This window comes from Sphaerodactylus townsendi, linkage group LG05 (genome assembly GCF_021028975.2).
Source record: "Sphaerodactylus townsendi isolate TG3544 linkage group LG05, MPM_Stown_v2.3, whole genome shotgun sequence".
In the NCBI taxonomy this organism is placed as follows: domain Eukaryota; kingdom Metazoa; phylum Chordata; class Lepidosauria; order Squamata; family Sphaerodactylidae; genus Sphaerodactylus; species Sphaerodactylus townsendi.
In genome coordinates, this window is record NC_059429.1 from 44,160,418 (window position 1) to 44,188,317 (window position 27,900).

The 27,900-nt window shown below is 41.6% G+C and overlaps 1 protein-coding gene across 1 annotated transcript in view; it reads left to right on the forward strand.

Moving 5' to 3' along the window:
* Positions 1-27,900, forward strand: part of HFM1 (helicase for meiosis 1) — a 156,253-nt gene that overhangs the window by 78,250 nt on the left and 50,103 nt on the right. The window contains exons 32-35 of the mRNA XM_048497840.1: positions 701-783; positions 925-1,028; positions 3,955-4,044; positions 4,551-4,656. Coding sequence (XP_048353797.1) covers positions 701-783; positions 925-1,028; positions 3,955-4,044; positions 4,551-4,656 — 383 coding nt within the window. The remainder of the gene's footprint in view (positions 1-700; positions 784-924; positions 1,029-3,954; positions 4,045-4,550; positions 4,657-27,900) is intronic.

A 27,900-nucleotide genomic window follows, 5' to 3' on the forward strand; every position in this document is an offset into this window, starting at 1 on the left:
AGGCCAGGGAGCACCAGCAGGTTTTCATTTGCAGAGCATAACGCTTTGGGGAACAAATCAGGAGAAACGGTCCCATAGGTATGTTGGCCCCAGACCATTTAGGGCTATGAAGGTAAGTATCAGAACATTGAACCTGATCCGGTACTACACCTGGAGCCAATGCAGCTGGTGAAGCAATGAATGTGTGTCTGCACAGAAACCCACTCGATGAACTACATTTACAGGTAAGTACAACTCTGTATTTCTTCCTTATTTTTCCATAATGAAATAGTTTGTACTTCTGTGGGATCACTTCCCTCTTAGTAGAGTATGTATGGGTTTGGAAATATTCTTCCCTTGCTGCAGAATTTTTCTCCCTATGAAGAATGACTTGGAGAATTGATATAGGGAATGAAATCTAATTAACATAATTACAGATTATAGCCAGCCTGGACTTTCTGGGATGCTTGCATAGCTGTAAGCAGTCACTGACTAAATTGGTTCATTTAATTCATATATTTTTTTAAAAAGCTGCACACTGTTCTAACTATATAAAACACTGCTCATAAAATGGGAGGAAATAATGTTGTACATATGTAACTTTTCCATTCCTGACAAGGTATCAGAATTATTCACTTTCTAGTTTGATTTGTATATTCCTACCAGATTTATTTCATCATATGTGCACACAGTAATAATCTATAATTTTTCTATATTTTAGATGGATCTGTCAAACAAATCTCAGAATATACAGCTTAAACAATTTGGTTATACTCCTAAATCTTCACTTCCAAGATTGTCAAGGTATGGTACTACGAAAACAATGGCAATTACTTCTCTTCTATTTTTCTTATTATCACTGCTATTAACATACATAATTTTGATTTTTATATAACATTAATGTTTGTTTGGAACTTTTTGGTGGCGATGTTCATTTTAATGAAGGTCAGAATATGCACCGCATTCCGAGTTTACTTTAATAGAAGAGGGGAATGAACTTGATGTTCTAGGAAGAGTTCAGCTGCAACCTGAAGGTTTCAAAGATACTGGTAAGTTGCTAATGATGTTTTAGGTTTATTTCCCTGGGCTTAGTCAAACTGAAATTAATCAATTTAAAAGTTCTATTAATCTTAGTTGGAGAACTGAATTAATGGGAGGCACATTAAAAAAAAGATAAGGGAAGTACTGCTGTATCATCCACAGCCTCCATTTTCCCCCAATTGCAGCATCTATTAACATCCCAATTCTCTTGAAGAGTTAGAAAGGCCAGAATGGGAAGGAAGCTTCTGCACTTGGAAATAGTGCCAAGTGTACACTTACCTGCTCCAGTGAGCATAGTTTAATCTAATCAAGTCCTACACATCCTACTCAAGCTTCAATAGTGGCCTTAAAATCATGACCAATCTTTTTTACCCTTCAATATTTTGCCTGATGAATAGTTGTGGGGAACTTGAATGTTTGCACACTATTTTGCTTTCTTTTGGTCAGACCAGCTAAAAGATATTTCATGGTGTTTTTTTTGATACTTTAATAAATTCACAATAACTAGACACCCATGTGTGATATATCCTCATCTGTATATCTGTTTCCCATGTGTAGCCACCATCTGCAGATATCTAAATCCATGGATTAAGGCCACAATAACTCTGAACAGATTTTCTTGAAAACTTGGAGTTCCCCTCAATTTCCAGAAAAATCTGACATTAAAACAAATACATTGGGGAGTTTAAATTCCCCCCAAAATAAAATACACTTGCCTCTGGCATGGGCGTTAGTGGAGGCCAGGAGTCATGCTGGGCCCAATGGCGGTGGAACCGGGAGCTGGGCTGGGCCCTGCAGCAGTGACTGTGGGAGCCATGGCAGGCTTGGTAGGAAAGTGGAGGTGGGGAGAGATGAGTTCCCCCCCCCAAGAGTCTTGTAGGCACACAGCCAAATCTGAGGATACTTAAATCTAGAGATTGGAGCTGTGAACAGGTAAGACAGATCTTGCTACAGACCTGAAAAATGCCCCAGGCTTGAAAAAAATGTAAAATCTAAAGCATATAAAACATTGGTTTAAAAAAACACACACACCACAAAATGACTAAAGTGCCCTTGCAGTTTCAACTTGCAGACTGAAAGAATCAGATTATTTTAGTGAACATTCCTGGAGAACCACAGCACTCCAGGCTTGATTTTTCTGGGTAAAAATCAAGGGGAGGGGACAAGATCACTTCCAGGGCTGTTTTGGCCATTGAGGGAGAACTCCTTGTGGCCACTCCTGGCAACAACGTCTGAGTAACTTGACACCACCTGACTTGCATGACTCAGCTAGGCCTGGCTGCTTGCTGTTGTTCAACTCCATGAAAGCCAGTGTGGTGTAAAAGTTAAGGCTTCGGAATAGGGTCTGGGAGATCTAGGTTCAAATCCTCATCTTGTTGTGGAAGCTCACTGGGTGATTTTGGGCCAGTCATATACTTTCAGCCTAACTTACTTCACAGGGTTGTTAGGAGCATAAAAAAGAGGAGGGGAGAATCATATAAGCTCTTGTGGTTTTCACTGTGGAGACATGTGGGGTATAAATTAAGTGGTTCTAGCCTTGGGGTTAGCACCACACAACTGGACCACAGGTAGAGGCTATGAGGGGGGGCGGCGGCAGTGGGACTAAAAAGTAAATAAAAGGGGTAACAAGTAAAAAGATTGCCCGTAGCTTTAACAATTGGAAACCTTCAATGACTGTTACTAGAAAACCCACAGCGTTCTAGGATTGGCTTATGTCAGTAAAAGATAAGGTGGGGGGAGGAGACTGGGTTCTTTCCAGTGCTGTTTGGCTTTTAAGGGAAGATTCCCTTTGGCCTAGGTCTGGCAGCAGCCACTGACTGACTTGCTGCCGCCTGCCTTGTGGGACTGACCTAGGTTTGACTGCTGTGAAAGCTAGTGTAGTGTAGCAACTTGAGCTTTAGAGTAGAGTCTTGAAGTTCAAATCATCAGTCTGCATCAGCGGCAAAGCTTCCGGGGGGGGGGTGCGCGACGCTCCGGGCGCACGAATTTGGGTCACGTGGGGGGCGCAAAATCCCCTGGCCCCTCCCCCTTCCCTCCCCCCTGCGGCGCCCTCCCCACATTTACTTTAGGAAACTGAGCGGGCTGGAGAACAGGCCTTCCTGTTCTGGTGGGAACTACATTTCCCAGGAGACCCTGGGAAATGTAGTTCCCTCCAGAACAGGAAGGCCTGTTCTCCAGCCTGTTCGGTTTTCTAAAGTGAGTGGGAGTGAGAGTGGGAGTGGGAGTGGGAGTGTGTGTGTGAAAAAGCCAGAATGCGCACCAGACGCACTCTGGCCCAGCTACGCCTCTGGTCTGCATGGAAACAAGTCACACACTTTCAGCTTCACCTATGTCATAGGATTCTTTTGAAGATAAAAAGGAGAATGCTGTAAGCTGCTTTAGACCCCCTGGGGAAAACGGCGGGTGTGAATGGTGGATTCAGAGATAGGATGCTTTGGAGAATATCAAAGAATATCTGAGACCATGGCAACAGTTTGTTTGCACAAGAAAGAGGGTGATCAAATGTTCTTGAGGCTCAGCAACACATGAGATAGGGTTCCACTCCAAGATAGCCTGTTTGGCTTATCTGCCAAGGGGGAAGGATTGATGACAGTTGTAAAACCTGATCTGCAGTATGGAGACAGCCCAAGGTCACTCTGTGAGGTTCCACGGCAGAATGGAAATTCCAGGTCCTAGGCTGAAACTCTAACTACTATACCACACTGTTCTCTGTTGGGTGGCTGCTGTTGAACATTAGCAGTTTTCCCCCCAAGTAGTTTCAAAATAATTTTTCTTTTTCGCCTGTATTATGCTTCATTATAGGTTTTTTTGTTAGCAAGCGACAGACAACAATAAATGAAAAGAAATACCAGACAATAATTTCAAACAAAAATCTCAAAGGAGCTTTAAAGAATAATTTGACTGATGCAGATAAAAGCCACACTTCGTTTTCAGAACCTTTGAATGTGAACTTTGAATTAGGAGATGATGTTTGGGATGATTATAGTGGTGGAAGTTTAGAAGCTGATAATATAGAGAAGTCAGGTAAAGCAACTACTTAAAATATGCATTTTTGTATTAAAACATTTTTGTTACATGTGCAGAATTCACAGTTCCAGGACATGCAAAAAAAAAAAAACCTACTTCCCAAACTCACTGCATAAAAGATGCAAAGATCTGCTTTTGAATCTGGGGTGAGCAAACACAGTTTCTGGAAAAGGTAACAATCTGGCCATGGCCACTCACCAAATAGATTACACGGGCTGTAATCCTCAGGCCCCTGTAATGAGAAGCCTATAGTCTCAACAGCTAATCTGAACTGATCTGTTGTATTTATAGATACAAACCAGTGGAAATTGACCCCCTGTGAGTCTGATACCCATATACAAACAATTTAGATTCATCACTTATTGCCTAACATTTGTGTGGATTGTATGTGTAGCTTTAAAGGAGTACTGAAACATTAATGGATATATTTAAGATCATATTTCAAATGTGTGTGGATTCCACTAAGCACTTTCAAGATATTTGGCATCATTTTCATATTTTAGAATCTCCTCATGTGGAATCTAAAAACATATGCCTTCAGAGATCAGGCAGAATTGATTCCCTTTTCCATGATAAGCAGAAGAAACAACCAGGTGCACAGTTAAAAAGGTAAGTATACTGTAGTGATTGTCAATCCCCCACTTAGACAATAAAACGCTTGTAGGTTTTCAAGGATTTTATTGAAGACATATAAGGGACAGAAGAAAACAGTTCTGGCGAAAAGGTGCCAAACAGTTGATAACATGGATAGCATAATCCCCACCCCCACATGGGGAAAGAGAGTCAGAAGTGTCCAGCCTGGAGGCCCTTCCCAGCCGCAGAACTCCAAGGCCAGAGCCAGTAGATAGCAATACATCTGCAAAAGCAAAAGCACTCCCAGAAATCCCCCCCCCCCACTTGCTCGCAAGGTCACCTGGGAAGTATAGTTCCCACCAGGCTACTTTTTCAGCTGGCTGTTTTTTGCAGCCGGCTGAACTCAGGTAAGTTGGGGGGGGGGGCTGTGGGGGGCCAAAGGCCCAGCCACTTCCGGGAAGGAGGAGAGGCATGGCTGGGCCTCAGCGTGATGTGCGCATACTGCCCAAAGAGGCCATGGGCCGGGCGGCACACACACGTCACGCCAAGGCCCAGCCCTGTTCCTCCTTCTTCCTGGAAGTGTGGGGGGTGATTTTTCCACCCCCCATGTGACTCCCATGGGGCACCCAGGGCATTTGTCTCCGGATGTCCCCGTGGCAACTATGCGTATGCCATTGGCTAATGCTACCAACTTTTTGTAATTCAAGCCAAGGACCACAGTCCTTGAACTAGATAAGTCTGTCATGAAAGTCATGTGCTTGTAGTACAGTTTGAGGGAGAACAATGTGTAGACCTCCATAAAGAACACATTATTTCAGACCCTTATTTTTTCAGTAATTTAGGGAGAAATCTGAACCCAGTGCTACGTACATTTATCAAACATCAGAGAATTGTCACTCTGCTGTAGACTCTTATCTGAGGCTGGCCTATTTAGAAGACATCTGAAGGTGTGAGTCTTGCCTCCGTCTTTGCTACCTGGGAATTCGTTATTTGACCTAAGATACAGTCTGCAAATACCTGCTTGCTTCTGACTATAGGCACTGTTCCAACCTCGATCTCTCAAGAGTTTATATACCAAGGCGAACTCTGTCTGCCAGCTAGGATACCATAAGACTTTAGTAGCACTCCAACAGGTGTTCTAAAGACTCTTGAACACATTGCATTGCCCCAGAGAAGGTCATTTCACACAACTGTTAACAGCACTGTGGCAGCCATCAAGACTGTAAAAGTTTCTGAACCCCAGTAGGACTGAAATTCACATCTCTGTACAATCCTGTATGAAATATGTTTAACCCTTTCTTGAAGATGGGGCAAGAATTTATAAAGGTTAATAATGATAAAAGGCTGTACAGTATATTCTTCTATTATTAATTATATGGTTTAGAAGAAGTCTTGCATATTCAGAAAGTGTCCTTGAGAAAGGCAACACCCTTCCCCTCCCTCCCCCTGAGCTGTGGATGTGCCAAAATTGCAAAATGTGTCATGCAGGCTCCAGATAGTCTCTGTCTGAGTAAAGGAACAGAACTTGCTATGATCTTTGATTTCCTTGGTCAATGTGCTGAATCTTTTACATGTTCATGAAAACAGAACTTTATACAATATATATGGGAAACATTTGTATAACTGCAAGAATGTATGCATCTTTGTACGTACAGACTAAAAGCACCTAAATATGGTATTCAGCTCATCAAACACAAGTGGATGATCAGTTTTAAAAATGTTCAAACTTCCCTCACTTTCAAATTTTATTTCTGAAATGTTGATTGTTTTACACTTTTTTAGTTTTTCCTTATTGAACGAGAAACCTAATCTTTCTCTACAAAATTCTGACCTTTTCTCATTGAATCCATCATTATTTTATGCGAAATCACCTACAGAATATGGAAATGAAAACACTGTAAGTAAAAATACGTATCTTTTTTGCCAGTCGATACTTCTGTGTGAGTATTTATATTTTTAATATTGTATTACTAGTTATTTATGAGAAGTTTCTGTGCCCTGTTATTTTGGGAATACTTGAAATTTCATTTTGTGTGCATTTTCTGGAAGATTTTTTATCAGTCCTTTAAAAAACTTATTTTAATAAACTAATCACAGTTTACATTGCTTTTGGGGAGTTTGGTCCTCTTTTTTCAGGAGGGTCTATTATAAGTACAAAGTGTAAAACAAGGATTCCCATTAACTCAAATATTTTCAAGAATTGCAGCTGTGATTCAGTTTAGCCAGCTTCTGTTATAGATACGTGTAAGGCTCTGCAGGGGAAAGCAGTGGTACACACTACCTCTGCTTCTCACTTGCCTTGAAAGCCCCTTGCTGGGTTCAGCAAAAATCGACCATGACTTGATGGCACAAATGTATGTCTATGTACATACATATACTACTGGCAATGGTTAGAGTGTCTTGTACCAACAAAATTATACCAGCATCTTATGTTTGATAATTCCAAACAATTTGTGTCAGTTTTATTTGGACTGTAAAAGATTATTCTAAGATGATGAAGTGAGTAGGCTGTGGTAGCCATAATGACTTGGAGGTGACTCTCCTCCTTCCCACATCCCACCTCATCCTGTGTTTGGCTTGGATAAAAGTATAGCTTTCTTATTAAATAGCATTTAGCCATTGCACTTATGCTGAAACTCTGGCAATCACAGCAGCACTCTGAACCAGGTTTTAAAGGTTACCAATTGTGACATGGAAGTACTGTAAACAGTTATTATCCTGTATTCTAATAGCCAGTAAGCCAAATCAGGGGTTGCTTAAAGATTGGACCTATGAACAAACAAGACAGAAACTCCTACAAGCTTGAAAAATACCCCAGGTTTGCAGAAAAATCTGAAGTTTTAAAAATATATGGGGGATTTAAACCCCTTAAATGATAAAAAAGTACTTGTAGCTTTAACAAGCAGATGTCCTCAGTGGCTGTTGCTGGGCAACCACAACAGGCTTGGTTTCTGTCAGTAAAAAAGAGGAAGCAGAGCCCTTTCCAGGATTGGTTTGACTTTTGAGAAATGACTCATCGAGACCAGGCCCAGCAGGAACTACTGGGCAACTTGACATCACACAAGTTGCCTGATGCACCTAAACCTAGATGCTTGCTAATGTTCAACAGCAGCCACCCCCAAAAAGCAGTGTGGTGTAATGGTTAGAGTTTCAGAGTAAGACTTGGAATATTCATTGTGAAATGAAAACTCAGCTAGTGACCCTAGACCTGTTACATGTTTTCAGCCTAATCTACCTCAGATTCTACATTCTGAGGTAGAAAAGGAGAATGAAGTAAGCTCCTTTGGTGACTTCACTGTGGAGAAAAGTGTGGTATAAATAAATAGTAAATACAGCTGAAGATGATGGGCTGATAAAAGTTGGTTTAGTATATGCGTTGGTGGGAAGGAGAGAAGGAGCAGAGAAAGGTGAGAATATGGGGTTGCCTGGAGGAGGAGGAGGAGGAGGAGGAGGAGGAGGAGGAGGAAATAGTGCAGGGAAAGGTATACAGAGGAAAATGAATTATACATTTTTGCAGATTGTACAACTGGGTTCAGCCCCGCTGGGTAGGGGCTGCCAAGTATAGGGAAGAAGGAAAAATTGAAGACAGCAGATAAACATAAGTTGACTGGTAGGAAGGAAGAAGAGAAGAAGACAGGAAAGGGGGAGAGGCTGTGAGGGCTTTCAAGTTTATGGCAGAGTAATTATCACAGCAAAGGTGCACAACCTGATTAAAACCTTATTTGGGAACAAACAGGAGCAGGCCTGCAGGGAGGTGGGGGCGGGGCTCAGCAGTGGGCGGCTGCAGCACCAGCTTGGGCCACCCGCTGCTGCTGCCAATGAGCCACACCCGCTCCACCTCTGCACAGGCCAGCTTTCGAAAGCTTTCAAAAGCCGGCTTTTCTGTATGGCGGCAGGGGGCTCAGGGGCATGGCCCGCCTCCCCCTGCGCTTAAGGGCATGGCTCAGGGAGGGGCTTAGCCACACCCCCGGACACAGGGATGGGGGCATAGGGGGGCTCCTGGAGAAGGAGTTGAGTCTGGGTGCCATTTCCCCCATACACCTCTGCACTTAACAAAAGAGAAGGTGCTGACCTCGCTATTCTAATTGCCCTCTTGCTGCCCTATGTAAGGTCTTTTTCTTCTTTATACACAGGATATCCTTGTTCCAACACAAGGAAGAGAAAGAGGATATAATGGGGGAGGGGAAATGAAATGCCCACTGCAACTCTTTGTAGTCTCCTACTTGTGTTACATATAATCCTAAAAACCACGTGTTCCTAAAAAACCCCAACCCTTTATTTTAGCAATCTGAGTTAGGCCTGATACTACAGTACCTGTGTAAAAATACTTGGTAATAGTCTCTCTCTTTAAACCAGTTATGTCAAATTCACATTGTTTCTTATGACTTTTATAGTTCATCTTTCAAGAAGAAAACTGTAGTCTGCCACAGTTGACTACAGCCCCAGAAGCAATATCAGGATCTGGCAGATTCATTGAAAAAGGGAATTTTTTTATCTGTAACAAAGGAATGACAAAAGAGGCTGATCTCAGGTAATGAAAAAGATTTGTGCGTGTACTGCCAGAGCTTTGTCTGCAGTTCGCATAATTGTGTATAAACAGGTATTTCAGAAAGGTTATGAGCTCAAACGTATGGCTGCCTCCAGTTTTCTGCGCAAGGTTTGCACTCTAAAACATGTTAGGTTTCACTCTAGGTAAAATAATACAATTTGTTAATTTTTGATATATTAAACATAACATTTCTTTTATTCTGTTCACTCTGCTAGGGATTACCTCCCAAACGACGATGATATTAAGCCTTTCCTCAGCATATTTGATGGCATTTTCTAAAATAAACCAGGCACTTTGCCAGTGATGAAAAATAAGCACTTATTTTCAGGATGAGGACTACAAATACAAAACAAAATTTTCTACTTTTGGTTTACAGCCATTCTTTAATAGACAATTGTGCTGCATCCCCTACACAGTAATGACCAAAATGTGCTATGGTTTCTTTTCTCGTATTTAATGCACAATGCATCTTTAATAGTTCTTTAAACATTTTTGTCTATATGAGTTGCTGCTCCTAGCATTGTGGGAGATAAGGTTCTTTGAAACTCTATTATTAAAGAGGATTACTTTTAAGCCAAACTATTTGTTTTGTTGGTTTCAAATTATATCTAGTTTTTCTTTGAGAAACAAGATTATCTTGGTAATACACATCACCTAAATAAACTACCACTATGTTCTACCTGAAAAATCATCTTGTATATGGGATAATTAAATTTTGCAGTTATTCTTGTTAAATTGGTTTTGTAATGCCTATACAGTATGTGAAACAATGGGATTTAAAAATAAAAAGGAACAACATTCGTTTGTAATCTCAGAATGTGAAGGTCTTCATTAGAATTTGAATTATGTTCTATAGCTTTAGCATTATGTTTACATTTTAAGTGGAGAATGTTTCTCAAAATATTGCAAAACCTGTGTTCATGATGCCAAAGGGGGAACTGCCACAAAGAAATACTAGCACTACAATGGCTTTTATATTGTTAACTATAGAAGTGGGTGTCCAGATATTGTCTTTGATACAATGTGCCACATGCAGTATTATACACAAGCCTGCGGGATTTCATATTTCCCTTTTACAGAGGCTGCTCCTAAGTCCTTTTAAAAAAACAACAACCCTACCACTGTTGAGGGCTTTCTGAAGTAGCTGCTTCAGAGCCAGCATGGTGTAGTGGTTAGGACAGGGGACTGTAATATGGAGAATCAGGTTTGATTCCCCACTCCTCCCCATGAGCAGCGAACTCTTATCTGATAAACTTGATTTATTTCTCCAGTCCTACATATGAAGCCTGCTGGGTGACCTTGAGCTAGTCACAGTTTTCTCAGGATTCTCTCAGCCACACATACCTTACAAGGTGTCTGTTATGGGGAGAGGAAGGGAAGGAGTTTGTAAGCCATTTTGAAACTCCTTACGAGAGAGAAATGAGCAGTGGTGGGATCCAAAAATTTTAATAACAGGTTCCGATGGTGGTGGGATTCAAACAGTGGCGCCGCCGCACACATGCACCTCCAGTCCCTATTGGGCAGGGAGGTTGCTTTAGTAACCCCTTCTCGGCACTCAGAAAAAATTAGTAACCATTTCTAGAGAAGTGGTGAGAACTGGTTGGATCCCACCTCTGGAAATCAGGGGTATACATTCAAACTCTTCTGCTTTGAGGTGCACAGAGCTATCATTGCAAGGAAAAATCATCTAACTCCTTTGCATGTACAGGAGTACTTTAGGTATATGTGTACATGGGTTCTCTGGATCCCAATATCTGATTATATGGCACCGTTTTTTTTACATGGGTCATACAATGCAGCATTATAGGAAATTCTAGAGATATTCAGTGCTATTTTTATTACTTGGCTAGTGTGAATTGTTGGTGAAGTTTTCGAGCTGCGTTATGGCATTGCTAAGGTGATGTTAAATATTTAATAGTTCATGTTTGAACTTTACAATTTGTTATCACATGTTCAAGCATCCTTGTTTATGAGGAATATAAACAGACTTGCTAAGAAAAATAAAACCAGAACATTGAAGTTTCTCAAAATTCAAACCTTATAGTAAAGTTCTTTGGTGTCTAGGTAGCCAAAGAACAAGAGTGCCATTTCTTGTATTCATTTTGTCCATCAATTTGTAAATTATCCTTTAATTCAAGTTTTCTAATCCTTAATAATCCTAGCTAGAAATCCTAACTTGTGATTTGTTGTCCTTTGTGTCCATTTGTGGGAACCAATGGCCTTTGCCTTAAAAGAACCTTATGGAATGGTTTCTGACATACTTAAGCTTTACCTCAAAATTATGGTAGAACCATTTTCACATAAGTTATTTGCCCCAGCTTCAATGCTTTTGGGAAGAAGATTTTTCCCTGCTTCTTACAACACCACGGTACATTTATTCACCTCATTGGCTTTTTCCCAGACTTTCCCAAACCTATCTGCTGAAAAGTTTTGGGAAAGGTCTCAGTAAAGTCAGGATATTTGCCATACGGGCAGAGAAGTTCCAATTTTCCCTGTTCCACCCAGTTTTACCACATAAATGCTTTCTGTCCCCCACCACTGTGTGTGTGTGTGTGTGTGTGTGAGAGAGAGAGAGAGAGAGAGACAGAGAGACAGAGAGGGAGGGAGGGAGGGAGGGGGCTTTTTTATAAATGTTGGCAACTGGATATCTTTATGTCTATATAATGCCATAGCAATATGCATAACAGATTCACTGAATTTCCAGCTTTTGTTTTATGCTAATGATTTATTCTGTTGTTATAAGTTGGAATTGTTGTAAGCTGCCATTGATGGGAAGGGCAGCGAATGAATGAATGAATGAATGAATGAATGAATGAATGAATGAATGAATGAATGAATGAATGAATGAATGAATGTGAATCTAGTACCTTCACTGTAAAGATAGGGGGAAAGTGATAAATATGAGCTAGAGACATTTTAAAAAACAGAAACTAGGAATTCAGAGAACCTGTGATACATAGTGTTATAACATTGTAATGATATCAGAATATTCAATTGCTGATTTTTATAAAGAACCTGGAAAAGTCCTGGTGGTGGGGGAATAGGGTGGCTGCTGCCAAGGGATCAGGGCAGAAAGTCTGACATGGGTAAGCTCCATTGCTGCTTCACTATACAGGGAGCTGCTGGCAGTGTGGAAACTACATATGCCTGTCTCTGTGTAGAAATCACCCAAGTGACCAACTTAGAACAGCTTTAAGCTGGCAATCTGGTGTTCAGTTCTATTATTATGATTTCTGTAATAAGCAATATTGTCTGTCTGGATCCTAAAATTAAATGAAGAAGACAGTGAATTGTTTTTATTTCTGATCAAATCATGTTTTTAAAAAGTTAGTCTCCAAGTTACTTCCTTTTTTCCCTCTTAAATTAAATCTTGCCCGAGGAGGGGATTAGTCATTATTAATTTTCTATTTCAGTCTTATAAGTGATTAATTTTCAAAAGTTAAATTCAAAGTTTCTTCTTATAACGTTTTCTCCTTGTGTAATATTCTTTTCATTTTTTCATCTGCTGCTCATCAATAATGTGTCCTGCCTACATTGGGGAATAGCTTCACTTCTTTTTGCAATATATTGTCCTTGTTCTTTTGATTTTAAGAGACTTTAATTTCAATTTTTAGCCGTAGACGAAGGGTAACAATCTGTGGGGAAGTTCATGTTCTCTTATGTTTCTATGGTAAAATTTCCCAGTAGATTGTATCCAAGAGATACCTTGAAATAAATTAGTTCCATTACTTTAAAGAGTTATTTGAAATACTTTTTGCCTGTCATACAATCACTTTTCCACAGCAAACCGGCATCATACAGTAAACCAACTGTTGGCATTCACATGTTCAGAAGATTGATTGTGCTATCACTGAGAAATTTGTGTGTGGGAGGAGGTTTAGTGTCTTGCTTTCTTTGTCATTTTTGTTATGCATCATTTATTCATGCTTGGTTTTTATTTCTTTAAAGTCTAATTTCCCTTTCATAAAATTGTGTGAAATTTTAATAGAAGCAAAAATATTCTGAAGTCTTCTCTGAAACAAAGTTTTTTATTACCTTTACTCATCTGACGCATTCCCTAGTTGTTTCCCTTTTTGGTTTTGAAGTTATTGTCATACCTGATCAAGATCAAAGGTGATAAAACCACCGATTAGCATGGTTCCCTCAGAGCCTTTTGGAGACAGTGACATGCAGTGCATTTTATAGAAGAGATTTAAAAATGGATTGAAATGAGGGTTGTTTCCAGCAAGTTCACATGGGAGAAAGCTTAGCTGGACGGATTTGACTTCTTCAGCCAAGAGCAACATGGCATAGATAGATCTTCTGTGAATGCGCATACTCTGATGGACAGCAAGCGCATTCTACAACACAGATTACATGGAATTATTCTCACTGGCAAATATCCTGTGTACAGTTAACCAATTTCACTTGATCTTTTTTTGTGATGCATGATGGAGAGGTGATGAATGCAGACTATACTGACCTGTAGTGAAGCAAGATTTGTGTTGTAGTGAAGAATCTCTTTTATGTTAGTAGGTAGGCTAGAATCATGTGCACTGTGAATATCTCCAGATATTACATATAAGTGACACTGGCTGGTTAGGCTGGTCACTTGCACATCCAGTTATAAGATCTGAAGGGAAACCTTTGTGGGAAACATGTGTAAGCTGACTTCTGAGTGAATTTCTCCGAACTTGAACAGGAAGCTCTAATTGAAACTTGACTTGTATGAAATTTCCTTCATCCCTTTTGGGTAAGTAACAAATATTTTGGTATGGCATGGGGAACAATTCATTGGCAGTAAATGTAGGCTAAGGCCTCTGGCGTCTGCAATGCAGTGACATCATTTCCTGCATGCACCAACATTAACCTTAGGCTGAGGCCTCTAGCATTGGCAATGTCATTTCTGGCATGTACTAGAAGAGAAGTCATTGCATTGCTGTGTTGTGGAATGCTCTGGTATTTGGGCAGCACTCTATGGTCGAATCCCTACTTGAAATTTGCACGGAGATCCAAACCTGTTCGTTGTGAAACCATGTTCTCCCTCCCCACCGCAGCGAGCACATAGCAGACACACCTGGTTGCAGAACTCTTAGCAATCCCCACTACCAGGCTAGCTCGCTTTGCCGGTCTCCCCTGATTAGCTGGCGTGCCTTGATGGGGCGGGACCTTTTCCCACTGTGGAAACATACATTTTAGGGGCGTGATAAAAAAACAGCAAAAAAAATTTAACTGTTTAACTGTGCAAATAGTTAATCGTTACCTGTGTAAACAATTAACGATTCAAAGTTACATGTTTGACTGTTTAAAGTGTTACCTAGTTTAACAGGGGTTATTAAATTATTAAAGGGAATCTCCACCAGCTGCTAAGAGTGTAACAGCACACATATGGTTTTTAAGGTAGCAAAGGGGAATGAAACTCACTTGGCAGTGCGAGAGGAGACTAGGTCAGGATCTTGGAGACTATATCTACGGGGAAGGGATTTGGCAAGGAGAGATCCGCAGAGTAATTCAAGAGTCCAAATGAAGTTTTTTAAACATTTATATAAATTTGGTTCAAAATACACACATACAGTAAGACATAAGAGCGCATACATTCAAGTTCCTAGTATATAGAAAGGTTTGAAAGATAGATGGGACGATAGAGAGGGAATTTGGGAATTTGCAGGGTGATACATTACCTAACATTCTCAAAGTAGAAGGCAGGGATTCAGCATGTAGCACAGAAACCCGGTTGAGAAAGGCGATGTCGTCGTCTCAAACTGACCAGAATCAAGGGAGGTACAGGCTAGTAATGAAGCAACGTGCTCTAGGTGAACTCAGAACTTTTTATAAGGTAGATCATGTCCTGTCTTAGGCGGGAAAAGGAGCTAATTAGCTTTCCGGTTTTCACAGCTGTGCTGGAGTTTGGGGTGCAAGAGCCAGTTAATCCCAGCTCCAACTATGACTAAGCCTGGGACAAAGGGGCCAAATTACATTGTTAAGCTAAACGAGGAGCTGCTGTAAGGCTTCCATGCAGATTAACCTTTTAGGGTTACTGCCCAAGATATTCAGATTTTGGCTGAGACATTAGACCAGGGAAAGGTGGGTGACTTTAGGAAAGTAATAACAATGGGAAGAGGAGATGCAGAGGAGCAACCATCTGTTGCTGACCTGGTTTCCAGAAGGGAAAAGGCAGTGTCTGATATTAAAGTGGCTTTCCATGTTCTTTGTCTTTAACAGTATCTTTGCAAGGTGTGATAATCAAACATGCCCTTGCACAGGAGTAACTCATTCTCTTAATTAGATCATGTTAAAGCAGACTTGTGACCTTTGGACATGCTGCTACCTACACTGAGAGGTGCTGTGAAAACTTAGCTTCTGCCAATATGATTGTAAAGGAAAATATATTGCCATTTATATATATATATATATATATATATAATATTATTTATTTTATTTTATATTATTTATAATATATTATATTATTTATTTATATATATTATACATTTATATATTGCCATTTATGCGCGCACACGCGCGCGCGCACACACACACACACACACACAGCCATTTATATAGGATTATATATATAGGATTGATCAGAGTCCTAACAAAAGTTTGCGTCCCCTTCTGCTGGCCGTCACGTCGCCAAAAGCGAGAGCAAGAAAAACGAAACCAAGGGAAGAGGCTGCAGCATCGCTTGGCATCTGATTGGTTACCGAATTCTGCGTCACACTCCAGGGTGGGAAACGAGTCAGGGTTTCAACCCTCATCCCTCCCCTCGGATCAGCTCTGAACCGTATTAATGGGGTCTATGCCACTTGCAACCAGGTCCTGCCGGAACGCAGATTAATGGGGAGAACGAGCACCAGAAACAGAATCTGCCACGCATGCAATGGGGAGGTCGTCCCTCAGACCTGGTTAGTTTGTGTTCTGAAACCTGGCTAAGATGGTAGTGGAGATTCGACCTATGGTAGAATTCATTTTTTTCTATAGGGTTTTGCCCAAATGCCAGAACATCCCTGTGGTTATTGACAACATGAAGGCATCACTTTGAGTTCATGCCAGAAATGATGATGCCATACTGTGGAGTCCAGAGATCCTCATTCTAAGATTATTGTTAGTGAGCTTCCCCACTGCTGGCTGAATGGCACTGGGAAGGCCAACAAAATGAGGGATCTCCCACTACCAGCTGAGGTCTGGCAGCCCTTTTTCTTTTTCACATTTAGTGATGCACTCGGGGCTCCATAACATGGTTTTGAGATAACAGCGCAACCTAAAGAAACACATTCTCAATTATAAGCCAACACATAAACCCAAGCATGTATCCAAACAATTTTAAGATTAAGATAGAAGTAAATTTCATTCCCTCTAACAGCTGAGATCAATATGATTAAAGAAAAGAACTGGAAAAGTAGTCATGATCGTCACTGGAGAATGTGTGTTTTGATCCTACCTGTTGTCAGGGGCGTAACGAGGTAGCCCTGGGAAAACTGTAGCCCTGGGCAAAGCCTGAGTTGGATGCCCCCTCCCCCCCATGGGCGGCCACTCCACCATGACCAAAAAATTTTTTGCACCAGGACATTGGTGCCTGCAGGAGGTGCATTTTTAGACATATCAGCACCAAAATTTCAGTATATCATCAGGAGACTGTCTCTATGCTACTCCTCAGGTTTGGTGAGGTTTGGTTCAAGGAGTCCAAAGTTATGGACTCCCAAAGGGGGTGCCCCATCCCCCATTGTTTCCAATGGGAGCTAATAGGAGATGGGGGCTACAGTTTTGAGGGTCCATAACTTTTGGCCCCTGAACCAAACTGCACCAAAGCTTGGGGGGTGCCATCATCTCCAGATGATACCCTGAAATTTTGGTGCCGATACTATCCAAAAATGCACCCCCCTGCAGGAACATCCCTAAAGAAATTTGCCCAAGAATCTTTGTTTCTGCATTTGAGTTTTCTGCATTGCTGTCAATGGGGGGGGTTGCAAGGCTGTAGGGGGCACATTTCTGAAGGCACGGTCTCAAAGCTTTCAGGGTCTCATCAGGGAGACTGCCCTAGTGAGTACCCCCCAAGTTTGGTGCAGTTTACACGGCTCCAGGGGGGCCAAAGTTATGGACCCTCAAACCTGTAGCCCCCATCTCCTATTAGCTCCCATTGGAAATAATGGGGGATCAGGGACACCCAACACAGGAGATCCATAACTTTGGAACTCTCCCTGAACAAACCTCTCCAAACTTGGGAGGCTCTTTATATAGGACAGTCTCCCTGATGATACGCTGAAGGCCCAGTGGTCCTGCTAGCCTAAAAACTGCGCCTCCTGCAGGCCACAAATGGAAAAACACTAAAATACCCAAAAACGAACCCAGCATTTTGATGCCCCCCACAAGGTGATGCCCTGGGCAGCTGCCCACCTTGCCCAATGGGCATTACGCCAGTGCCTGTTGTACTTGCAGGTAGCCCATGTCAGTTGGAAGCAAAGTCAGCCTGGGTCCATCTTGTACTGTCTTGCAGGTCAGGGGGACACTACCCCCCTCCCCCCATGAAACCTCACTGAAGGTTTGAACTCTTTTGTCCCATGCAGTTTCCAGCCAAGTTCCAAGTGTCTTCAAAGACTTCCTGTTTATATAGTATGTTGTGGTAATATATCCTTAAAATTACGAAGAGAATAATAGTTACTAAATCTGAACGCTTCAGCTATTATTCTGTACTGGGAGAATGTCCCTTGTAGGTCTTTAAAGACACAATTAGATGGCACAGTTAGTAAAACAAATCAAAGGCCTTCAGCTGTAGCAGTAGTTACTAGAAGCAAAGATGAATCAGATGTATCATTATTTCTTGAACAGAAATGTAACATATGAGTGCTTTAGAAAGGAAAGGAATAGGATAGCCAATTTCACAGGTGATTTAGTAGTACACTTTGGTCATTATTCAGCAGAAGATTCTGTATAATTTTCATTATAACCATGCATAATGGAGAAAAAAAGCAGAATACAATATAACAAGACGTCATATTTACTATCTTATTCGTTTGGTCTCTATAATAAACTGCATGCTGATACCTGCTTTTAATTTTACTTCAGCTCCCTCATATGTTTACGGGTCCTATCTGATATATTGATTTCAGACTATAAAATGAGGTTGACAAGATTTGCACCTGAACTGGGGAGGGGAGGGGGAGGGTACTCTTTACTTCGTAGTTGAAAATCAGAATCTATAAAGGACAGCCATAATATATATATATATTTTCAGTGCTTAGACATGCTTCCAGTAACACATTGAAGCATACAATATCACACATTGGATAAGCTCATGAATGCAGTGGTACACAATGTTGTAACAATGTGATGTGGTTTTTATTTTTAGTTGTATTTTCTGTGATTATATTGTAAAAGTTAAAACACAGAGTTCAAAGTGGTAATCAAAAGACACAAAAAGAAAACTTTGTGTTTCCAGTTCCATTACATCTATTGTTATAAAACAAAAGTATCACATTTTTTGTGTGATGTTTATTAGCATTTGTAGAATTGGACAGTGATATTCACATCAAGTTCCTTAGTTATTCTTCTGTGGCTTTCTGAGTTTGGCTGGTGAAGAATTGAGCTGAAAACAGGCCAGATTGAATCTGCAGCTGATCTGGGTAGAAGCCACTGGGTAAAATGGATTCTGCCACAATAAAAATAGCATTTGGTGTGATTCCGGCCGTGGAAGCCTTCGACAGTACAAAAATAGCATTGTTTGGCAATTCTATTATCTTAAAATATTATAATGTACACAGACTACAGTAGCAGTGGAATGAAAAGGAAATTTAAAACAAGTGGTTTCAACTACATTTCCTCAATCCTACTGTATTCAAGTTACTACATATCCATCCTTCTAACGGCCCAATTACGATGAGAGGGCTGAATCATATTGTAGAGGTGGCACAGGGCTGCCCTGGTGGATTTGCCCTCCCTGGTCCACTTACCCCAGTGGAGGGGCAAACATGCTAGTGGGTGGCCCCAGCGCCACTCCTTCACATGGTGCTAAGGGCCATGTCAGCACTCCCATGCTGTCATCAGCCCCATGTGCGCAGCAGGGGTATGGTGGGGCATTTCCAGGGGTGGAGGTGTTTGTGGTGAAGTGTACAGTGGTCTGAGCCCTATGAAGATTTGTGGTGAAGTGCACAGCAGCCCTATTGAGGGCTTTCCAGTGACAGGGAGGTTTGTGGGGGTTTTCGCCCTCCCTGCGCCACCGGGAAATCATCTGGAAAGCCCTCTGGCCATCCGGGGGTCTGGTTTGGGCTGTTAGATTATTTGTCCATGTCTGCTGTTGGGGGGCAGCACAGCGCTGCTGTGGTGTTTTTATTGTCCGTAAGGTGCTGTTTTTCGGCCGTGCAGAAACGGCCTTAGAGAAAGTGGTACCAGAGCTCTACATGTTCCCAAATGTGATCAAAACTGTATTACAAGTGCCTGCTTCATTCAGCCAAACAAGATTTTACAAGTGCCTGCTTCATTCAGCCAAACAAGAGTTAACTGAAGTCACATGACTGGAATCACATGAGCTTCTGGAAAGATCTCTCCAGCAAAAGAGACAGACACAGACTGCACAGACACCCAGATTGAGCACTTGTATAGGTAGAGTTTGCTGTTGCTATACGTAGTGTAAATTCATTTGTTATCCAGTAAAGTTCTACAAGACAACTCACTTGCACCTCTGCTATATTGTTTATTCTAATAATTCACTGCAGTAACCAACAACCTGTGTAACAAACCACTGTCTAACAAATTAGAGGAGGACTTTATATCTTATTGTTTGAAGGCAGCAACTCACAGTTTGGAAAGATGAAATGCTGGTGATCCATTTTCTGTTTATTTTCCCTTGAAGAGTTAATAGCAGCTGGGAGGAGGGAGATGGGGAAAGGACATGGATGACTCCTCCTCCCAGCTGCTTTGAAAGAAAATGAAAGAGTTATGAATTACCAATATCTAGTTATGGCCTTAAACCACCTAAGAGATTTCTCTAACAGTACAATCCTAATTAGTTACCTCATTTTACATCATTGGGTTTAAGAAGGGTATACCTTCGCTGAGAAATGCACTGTTTTTTCTTTTAAAAATATTTTTATTATTTTTCAACACTTATTAAACTTATACAATATCACACATTGGATAAGCTCATGAATGCTGTTTTTTTTCAACACTTATTAAAGCTCATTTGCAGTCCCTATATGTGCCTGCACAGAAGACACCGAATTAACTGCAGGTACAGGTAAGTGTAACACTGTTCTCCTTATCACTCTTTCCCCCAATATGGTCATGATGGGGCTTTCCCCACTTACCTTCTGCTGCGCGCTACTCCGGGAAAGTAGTGCAGGGTCCAGCGGCGCTCCCCACTTGCAAGGGAGGCAACCACACAGCCACCCCGATGCTGCCGCTCTTGCACCACCTCAGCGCGCGTCATTCCTGGCGCTTCTGAAGAAGCGAGGGTGCGTGAGTGGGAACCCGAGGAAGCGCACCAGGAATGGCAGCCAGCTGAGCCAGCGCAAGAGCATAGGCAACGCAGCAGAAGGTGAGTGGGGAAAGCCCCATAGTCTCAAGCCCCATCTATATCCCATTAGATGCTTTTCTACTGTCCTGCTGGAAAAGTAGGGTCACAGCAGAGCAACTTTACTGTTGCCTCAGAGCTGTTCCTGGCCATGATTCTGCTTTTGATTTTGGTTCTGCTACTGCATTGTCCTATACAGAGAATTACTTTTACAAGTATTTCTGTTGTTTCAAAAGAACAGAGTTCTGTTTTGTTGTTATGTGGGGTCAGACATTCGTGATATATTTGGCACACTCCTAGATATAGCTGGCGAATGACTTCAGAACAGTCCTAAAATGTCTACCAGAAGGTTGCCAGTCTGGAATTACAACTTGTCTCCAGATTACAGAAATCAGTTCCCACTGGGGAAAATGGCTGTTTTGTAAGGTAGACTATATGGCATTATATTCCACTTAATTTTCTCCCCTCTCCAACCCCTTCCCTCCCAGGTTCCACCTCCAAATTTTCCAAGAATTTTCAAGCCTAGACTTGGCACCCCTAGGCTGTTTTTGCATGGTCAAAATATCCCAGGGAGAGCACGATATCCCTGTGCAGCCAAGAATTCTGTATGGTTCCGGAAGTTGCACAGGGTCTGCCCTAGTGTTGCCCTGCTATTTTTCCTTTGCCCTGCAACTTTCAAAAATCACCAGTTTGGCAGTTCTTTTTAAAGATTCCAGGGTGACCCCGTTGCTGTGCAAATACCACAGGAGTAGACCCAGTATATTTTTCCTGTTCCCTCTTCCCTTTGGAGCCGGCAATGCGTGGATCGTGCAGGGTAAAGCGGGGTGGGAGCCATTCCCTCCTTCCTTTGGAGCCAGCGATGCATGGATTGTGCAGAGAAAGCAAAGGAGGGGGGAGGGAGAGCCGTTTCCCTTTGTCTTTTGTCAATGGGGTAAATACAAAAGACCCGGGCTGCGCGGAACAAACTGGAGTATTACCTCCCAGTCCTGCCTCGGCTCCTGGAAAGAAGTGGGGAGCTGTGCAGAGGGAGAAACCAGGATAATAGACCTGGTATATATTATCCCGGGTCTACCCTGGTGTAATTGTGCTCTGTGGAAACAGCCCTAGATTATTCAAATATGTTCAAAATATATTACCCTGGCAAGCAAAGCAGTAAGCCACAGATGACTCAAGAGACTGGGCAGATGAATGAAGGGCGGAATGAACTTTGCTTTGGCCTTGACCCTTGCTTTCTTGTTATTGGCTAGTCCCCTTAGCACTTTATACCCCCTTGAAAAATACCAGTAGTAAATACAGTAAAATTCTACGTATATAACAAATAGACATGACATGGGAGGCCTGTGATCAAGTTCACTGATGCAAGCTTCCCCCTGCCCTCCCCCTCCCCCACCCCCAAGTAATAACAGGACCCCCTGTCAAGCTCTGGGGAAAGGATATATACCACACTGTTTTCATGATCTACATTGATTTTGTTTTTAAAGTTTCTTTAAATATTTATACTCTGCTTTTCTGCCTAATGGAGATCTAAATCTGCTTACAAGTTTATTCTTCCCTCATTCCATTTTTATCCTACAACTCAGTGGGATAGGTTAGGCTGAGAAAGAATTCTGGCCCAAAGTCACCTAGTAAGCATCCACAGAAAGTGGTGATTCAATTTGAACCTATCCTAAGCCTTTGTTCTCTATGCCACACTTAATTTGGATTGGAGAGAAAGCTTAAACACACCCTCCAGCACGAGGAGAAGTGTGAGAGCCTGTTTACACATCTCCCATATTACATCCTTTGACCAGATCATTCAAACAAGCAAGCCATGTACACCCTGTAGTGAGAAAAGGTTTGACAATCACTATCCAAGCTGGCTGGGAGGGCAATATTCTTTTTTTGCCTCACAATGATCCTTTTTGTAAATGTAAGATGTGACAACATTTATTCTTGAATGTTTAAAAACTCTTCCTTCTTGCTATAGGCAATGGCAAAGTGAAGCATACACTAGATAGAAGGATGAATGCTTTTGTTTGGGTAAATGCAATTGTGTTTCTCTTGTAACTGTGAAACTTTCTATTAAAAAGATGCATATAACTTTCAAGATATGAAAGAAGCTTGGAACTGCAAATAGATATGATAGATTTGCTGCTCCCCCACCTGTTTAAAGGCAAAACCTATTTATGAGGCTTTATTAAGTGCAAATAATTCCCAGGCCTTCAGCAGAGAAGAAACAGCTGCAGAATGTGGACTCATTTGCATATAAATGACATGATTTCAACTCAGAGAGGAATATTGAAAAATATACATTTCTACGGTGAAAGCCTGGAGAGCCACACATATTAAGGTCAGATTGTGTAATTTTTTTCCCTAAGCTACTGCCTGTTAGTGGCAGCGACTGAGCACACTTCCAAATATGTGTAGGTGGTGTCAATGTATCCACTCAAAGGATATATATTTTTAAACATGCACTAATTAAACTACCATCTTTTTTCTAAAAAACACATGAAAATTGGGTCAGCCATCCAAGCTGTTTCTAAACATTCAGAATAGATAGCAACGGGAATGCCCAACTGTGAAAATTCTCTTGCTCCCGTTCTAAGAGGATATTATGCTAGAGAAATATCATTATTTAAATCAAGCAGAAAGAAATTAAACCAGCCACTTCTGTTACTGTAGGATCTCAGGATTAATGTCCAAAAGACAAAGGGATAATTATTTCAATGGTCCAAGCAAAACATTTGCGGCATCTCCAGGCCTGAGAGATGTTCTTGGCCCATCAAAGTTGTCAGCTGACCGACAGATGATGTGGGGAGCTCTTCTGTAAACAAAAATCTAGTATTTCAGTACTAGACAAGCAAGTAAAGTGGCAGCTCCAGCAGAGAATGTGGAAGCAAGTTGGTAACAGGCAAGAGGTCTCTGAGTGACTAAACTGGACCTGGGAAGAGGAGGAAGAGAAAATCGGTGAGTTTACTGCCATGTGCCCTTCTTGTCTGCTGATGTATTTAAACTTCTCTGAGAGGGAAGAAGTTTGGGAAGTCTGATGAGTTCCCATTATATTTTTCCAGGTTGGAGTTCTAATAAAAAGTTGATGTATTTATTCTTTTTCCTAAAGACAATACCCAGAAACTATTCTGGCAATAATGTGGCATGCAACTGGAAGCTTAATGTTGTCGATTGAGTTGTGCAACAGTCTCTAGAAACCTTACTTAGTTTGCCAGAAAGTCTTCAGGTTTCCTTCAACCTTAAGGCACCAGATCTGTGCACCAAACCCCTTGACTCTGTTGGGCCACAGAAAAGCATGAAGGAGGGGAACATGACCATCTTTTGCCTGACTTACTTTTGTGTAGCATAGCTGTTATTGTGCAGACAACTGTGTTGTGGGAAGGACTGGGGCAACAGCAAGAGAATGTGGTTGGCAGCTGCCAGAACTTCAGCTCAGTGGCTAAGGGCTTGGGATACTGGAAAAGGTCTCCAGGTCAAACCCTAGTATCTCCTGTATAAAGAATTGCAGGAAGCAGAAAAGAGGGTGAAGGGTGGGGGAATAAATTTTAAAAATAGAAAAATAGGGCTTCTCTGCTTGCCCTGGAGAACCCCTGCCTGTCATAGCAGATAATGCTGAGCTAGATGAACCAATAATCTGGCCATGCACCTTTATCAGTTCATCTGTATTATCTGTTGTTAGCACTGAGACCATTTTAAGCTCCAAGCGCAGTGCAAATGATCTATTCTGGACTGCTTCACAGCACCATGAATGCTGAGGATCTGTATATATAAGCCATCTCTCTGCCTTCCTTTATGGCCACAGCTGACCCAGACCAATTATGCCTTAGCTTTGTATACATCATTTAATTACTTTTTTTCTTCATCAGTGAAAAAAGAATGGGTAATGAAACGGGCATGCTTCAGTCTGTGCCAGCTTGAGATGATGCATTCCACAGTCAAGAGAGTTGTTGAGAGACTGAAGTCATATAAAAGGAAGACAAGGCACCGGTGTAAGCATGGCCTGTTTTCTCTGGGGTATGATTGTCTCAGAGAACCATGACAATAGATGACTGGAGACATTCTCACTTCCTTGAACAGCTTTACCGAAATGCCAGCATGCATTGGGGATGGTGGTGATAAAATGAACATTGTGTCCTGCAAGAAGATAAACTTGGCAGTTTAGATGGTTGAAAAACAGTTTGTGATAATCTTGTGGTTCCATAGAAATTAATCCCAGCCCCTACATTTTAGACCAGCCAATCAGAATGTTGTTTAAGTTCAGGCAGTTAATAATATTTCACATCTTTGTAGCTTAAGGGATACAGTTTTCAAAATTATTGTAGTGTGGGAACGATAAATTCCTACACCAGGAAGGCTGCATGCCATATAATTTGTTTTAGATTTCCATCTAGGGTACATTATGACACTCCACATGAAAGTCAAATTGTCCATGTAAAATGCTTTCCAGGTGATAAGTTTACCCCGAGGGTTCTAGTAAAATAATAGATTCAGAGTTATATCTGATTCTCACAATCTATAAAGACTAGTTATCAGCTTTTTGAAGGCTCTGATAACTAGGAGCAAAAAAAAATTACTCTGGGAGACTGACATTTTTCTCATTAATGGGAGTGATGTTAGAGCCACTGCCTCCTGGATTCGGCTGTAAATACTCCATTGACGTGCATTTTTGGGATGCTGCCGTTCTGAGCGAGTCAAAGTGTTTGTTGTCTAACCTTTTTCAGAGAGTAGTAGGCACTCCACATTTGTAATATTTCTGCCATTTATAGCTTTCCCAAGCAGCTTTTTAAAGCACAGGGAATTGCTACATCTTTACTAATTGCCAAACTCCAAGCTGTCACATTTTTAACAATTAGATTAGATCAATAGTACATAGTGTGTGAATTTTATAGCAGAGAATTATTCTCCCATAACATTTGATATAGTGTGTGTGTGGGAGGGCATTTTCTTCCAACAGGCAATGCCATGTTCTTTGTATTGTTTTCTTAACTTGCACTATAAAAATGGCAGAAAGGTTGAAATTGAACACTGAGTGAAGCTCCGTTAAGGCCAGTCTTTTCTACAGTGGCTGGTAACAGCTCTCCAGAGTCTTTCACATTCACCCTTCTATCTAATCTTTTTACCTGGAGATTCTGGGGACTGATGCTGGGACCTTCTGCGTGAAAAGCAGGTGCCCCACCACTGAGTCAATGCCATGCCTTTCTGCCTTAATTGTATCTGTTTCATTGTTCCAACCTATCTCTAGTCATGGGCAACTATATCCACACAAAGTTATTTTTCATTGTATACCGCTTTGAAATATGTTTTTAAAGAAAAGTGGGAGGCTGGAGCCCCAAGTGCTACTTGGCCAGGTCACATGGGGGACATGTTACCAAACCCCACCCCACCCCAACTGCACCTCTGCCCAAACTCCACATGGAGTTCAGGAGAAGGGATGCAGTTGAACGCTGAGCCAGCCAGAACTCCACATCGGGTTTGGAGTGGGGCAGGCCTATTCAATGCTGGGGACATCTTGCCCAGTTTAAAGCTCAACTCGAGCTCCCCTGAGCATAGGATCAAACTGAGAAGCCAGGCTGATGCATTCCAACATTATACTGCTGACTCCATCCCCAAGCTCCACCTCCAGTCAGGTGGAGCTTCAGGGGCAGAGCCAACAGTATAAAACTGGAGCCGGTCAGTCCAACTTCTCAGTTCAATCCTGGGTTCAATGTTGCTTGGGGTGAGCTTTAAACTGCAGGCTCTAAGCTTGCTGCATAAAACTGGACTTGAGCAAGCTGAGCCCAGCATCGAATGGGTCTGCCCTTCTCATGTGGAGTCCATGTGTAGGGCAGAGTGAGCCCATGCTGGCCAGCTCAGCATCCAACTGTGCCCCTGCTTCTGAATTCCGCATGGATTTGGGCAGGGGTGCAGTTGGAGGGGAGTGGCTCGGCAATGCACACCCCACACGTCTTGGCCAAGTGGCAGGCAAGGCGAGCTGTTGTGCTTACTCTGGGAGCCATTTTAATCAGATACGTCCCTGCTTGAGAGCACAGGACCATAAGTATTTTTCCCTGACAAAGGCAATGAGTTAGATACAAAACTGTCATACTTCTAGTGCCATTTATGCCATTATGGTGGCATTTTGTGGGAATGCGATTTTTGCAGATTTTCTGATCTCATTGCAGACCTCCCCTTTACACCCATGCTATTTGTAAAAGCATGAAGTTTGTTTAAATGAGCAATACAGCACCAGGAAGGGGAGTTAAATCTCTTCAACCCTGTCCTTGTAACTGATATGGTTCTTCAAAACCATCCATGGATCTTCCACATGAGATCTCTTTTGGCCATAAGAAGAACACTTTGGGCCAGAAAACATTTATGGAGCTCCTGTTCTGCTTTGGGGTGGGAATGCTCTTTCTCTTCTTTCTCTGGAAAACAAATGAAAAAGCTCTGTAAGTGACTTTCAAAAAATGTTGTTGTTTTTTAAATCTAGAAGTCACCAATACAAAATATAGTACTCCTTCTCTTACACCGATTAACATAGATAGTATTGCGGAATAAATACACTCACATCATGATTGTGTGTTGTGCTGAGTTTTTGATGGACTGTTCATTTGTTCGTGGCTTTTAGGTGGATAACTTCAACATTTCCTTCCTAGCCATGCAGTGTGGCACAATTGGCTCTTTGCACATGGAAATTCTCACCTAGCCCAAATCCAAATAGCTTTTATTGGCATTATAAAAAGCTTATTATACAGAATAATAAATTATATAATAACAAAACTAATACAACTATATCATCTAAAATACAATGTTGTCTCAAAGTGGTTGAGCTAAGGGTCCATTTTTTGGTAGGCGTGCAAATCAGACTCTTGAATTTAATTGAAAATTCATAGCAAAATATTTCAGTTTTTTGTTACAACACAAGACTCATTTAATAACAGGCAGATTTGCGGGTCTGTAAATCCTTCTTTGTGGACCAAAAAAGGGGTCAACAAGGAATGTCTGATTATGCTATAAAAGGGACAGTATAAAAGTATGTGACCAACAGTTTCTACCTGGTTTGAATTACAAGCACATGCTCTTTCCTGAAAGTGGATTTTGAACATCTCCCTCGCGTAACTGCCAATGGTAAAACATTACATCTTGCGAGTGAAAGCACTCTGTGGGTGTTGGGAAGAGTTAACTGATGTAAATATTTCGCCCCGCTAGTTGTACTAAGGGGAATTCCTAAGAATAAAGTAGAGCAAGACCTGTTGGCATTACTAATTAGATTCTCATATTC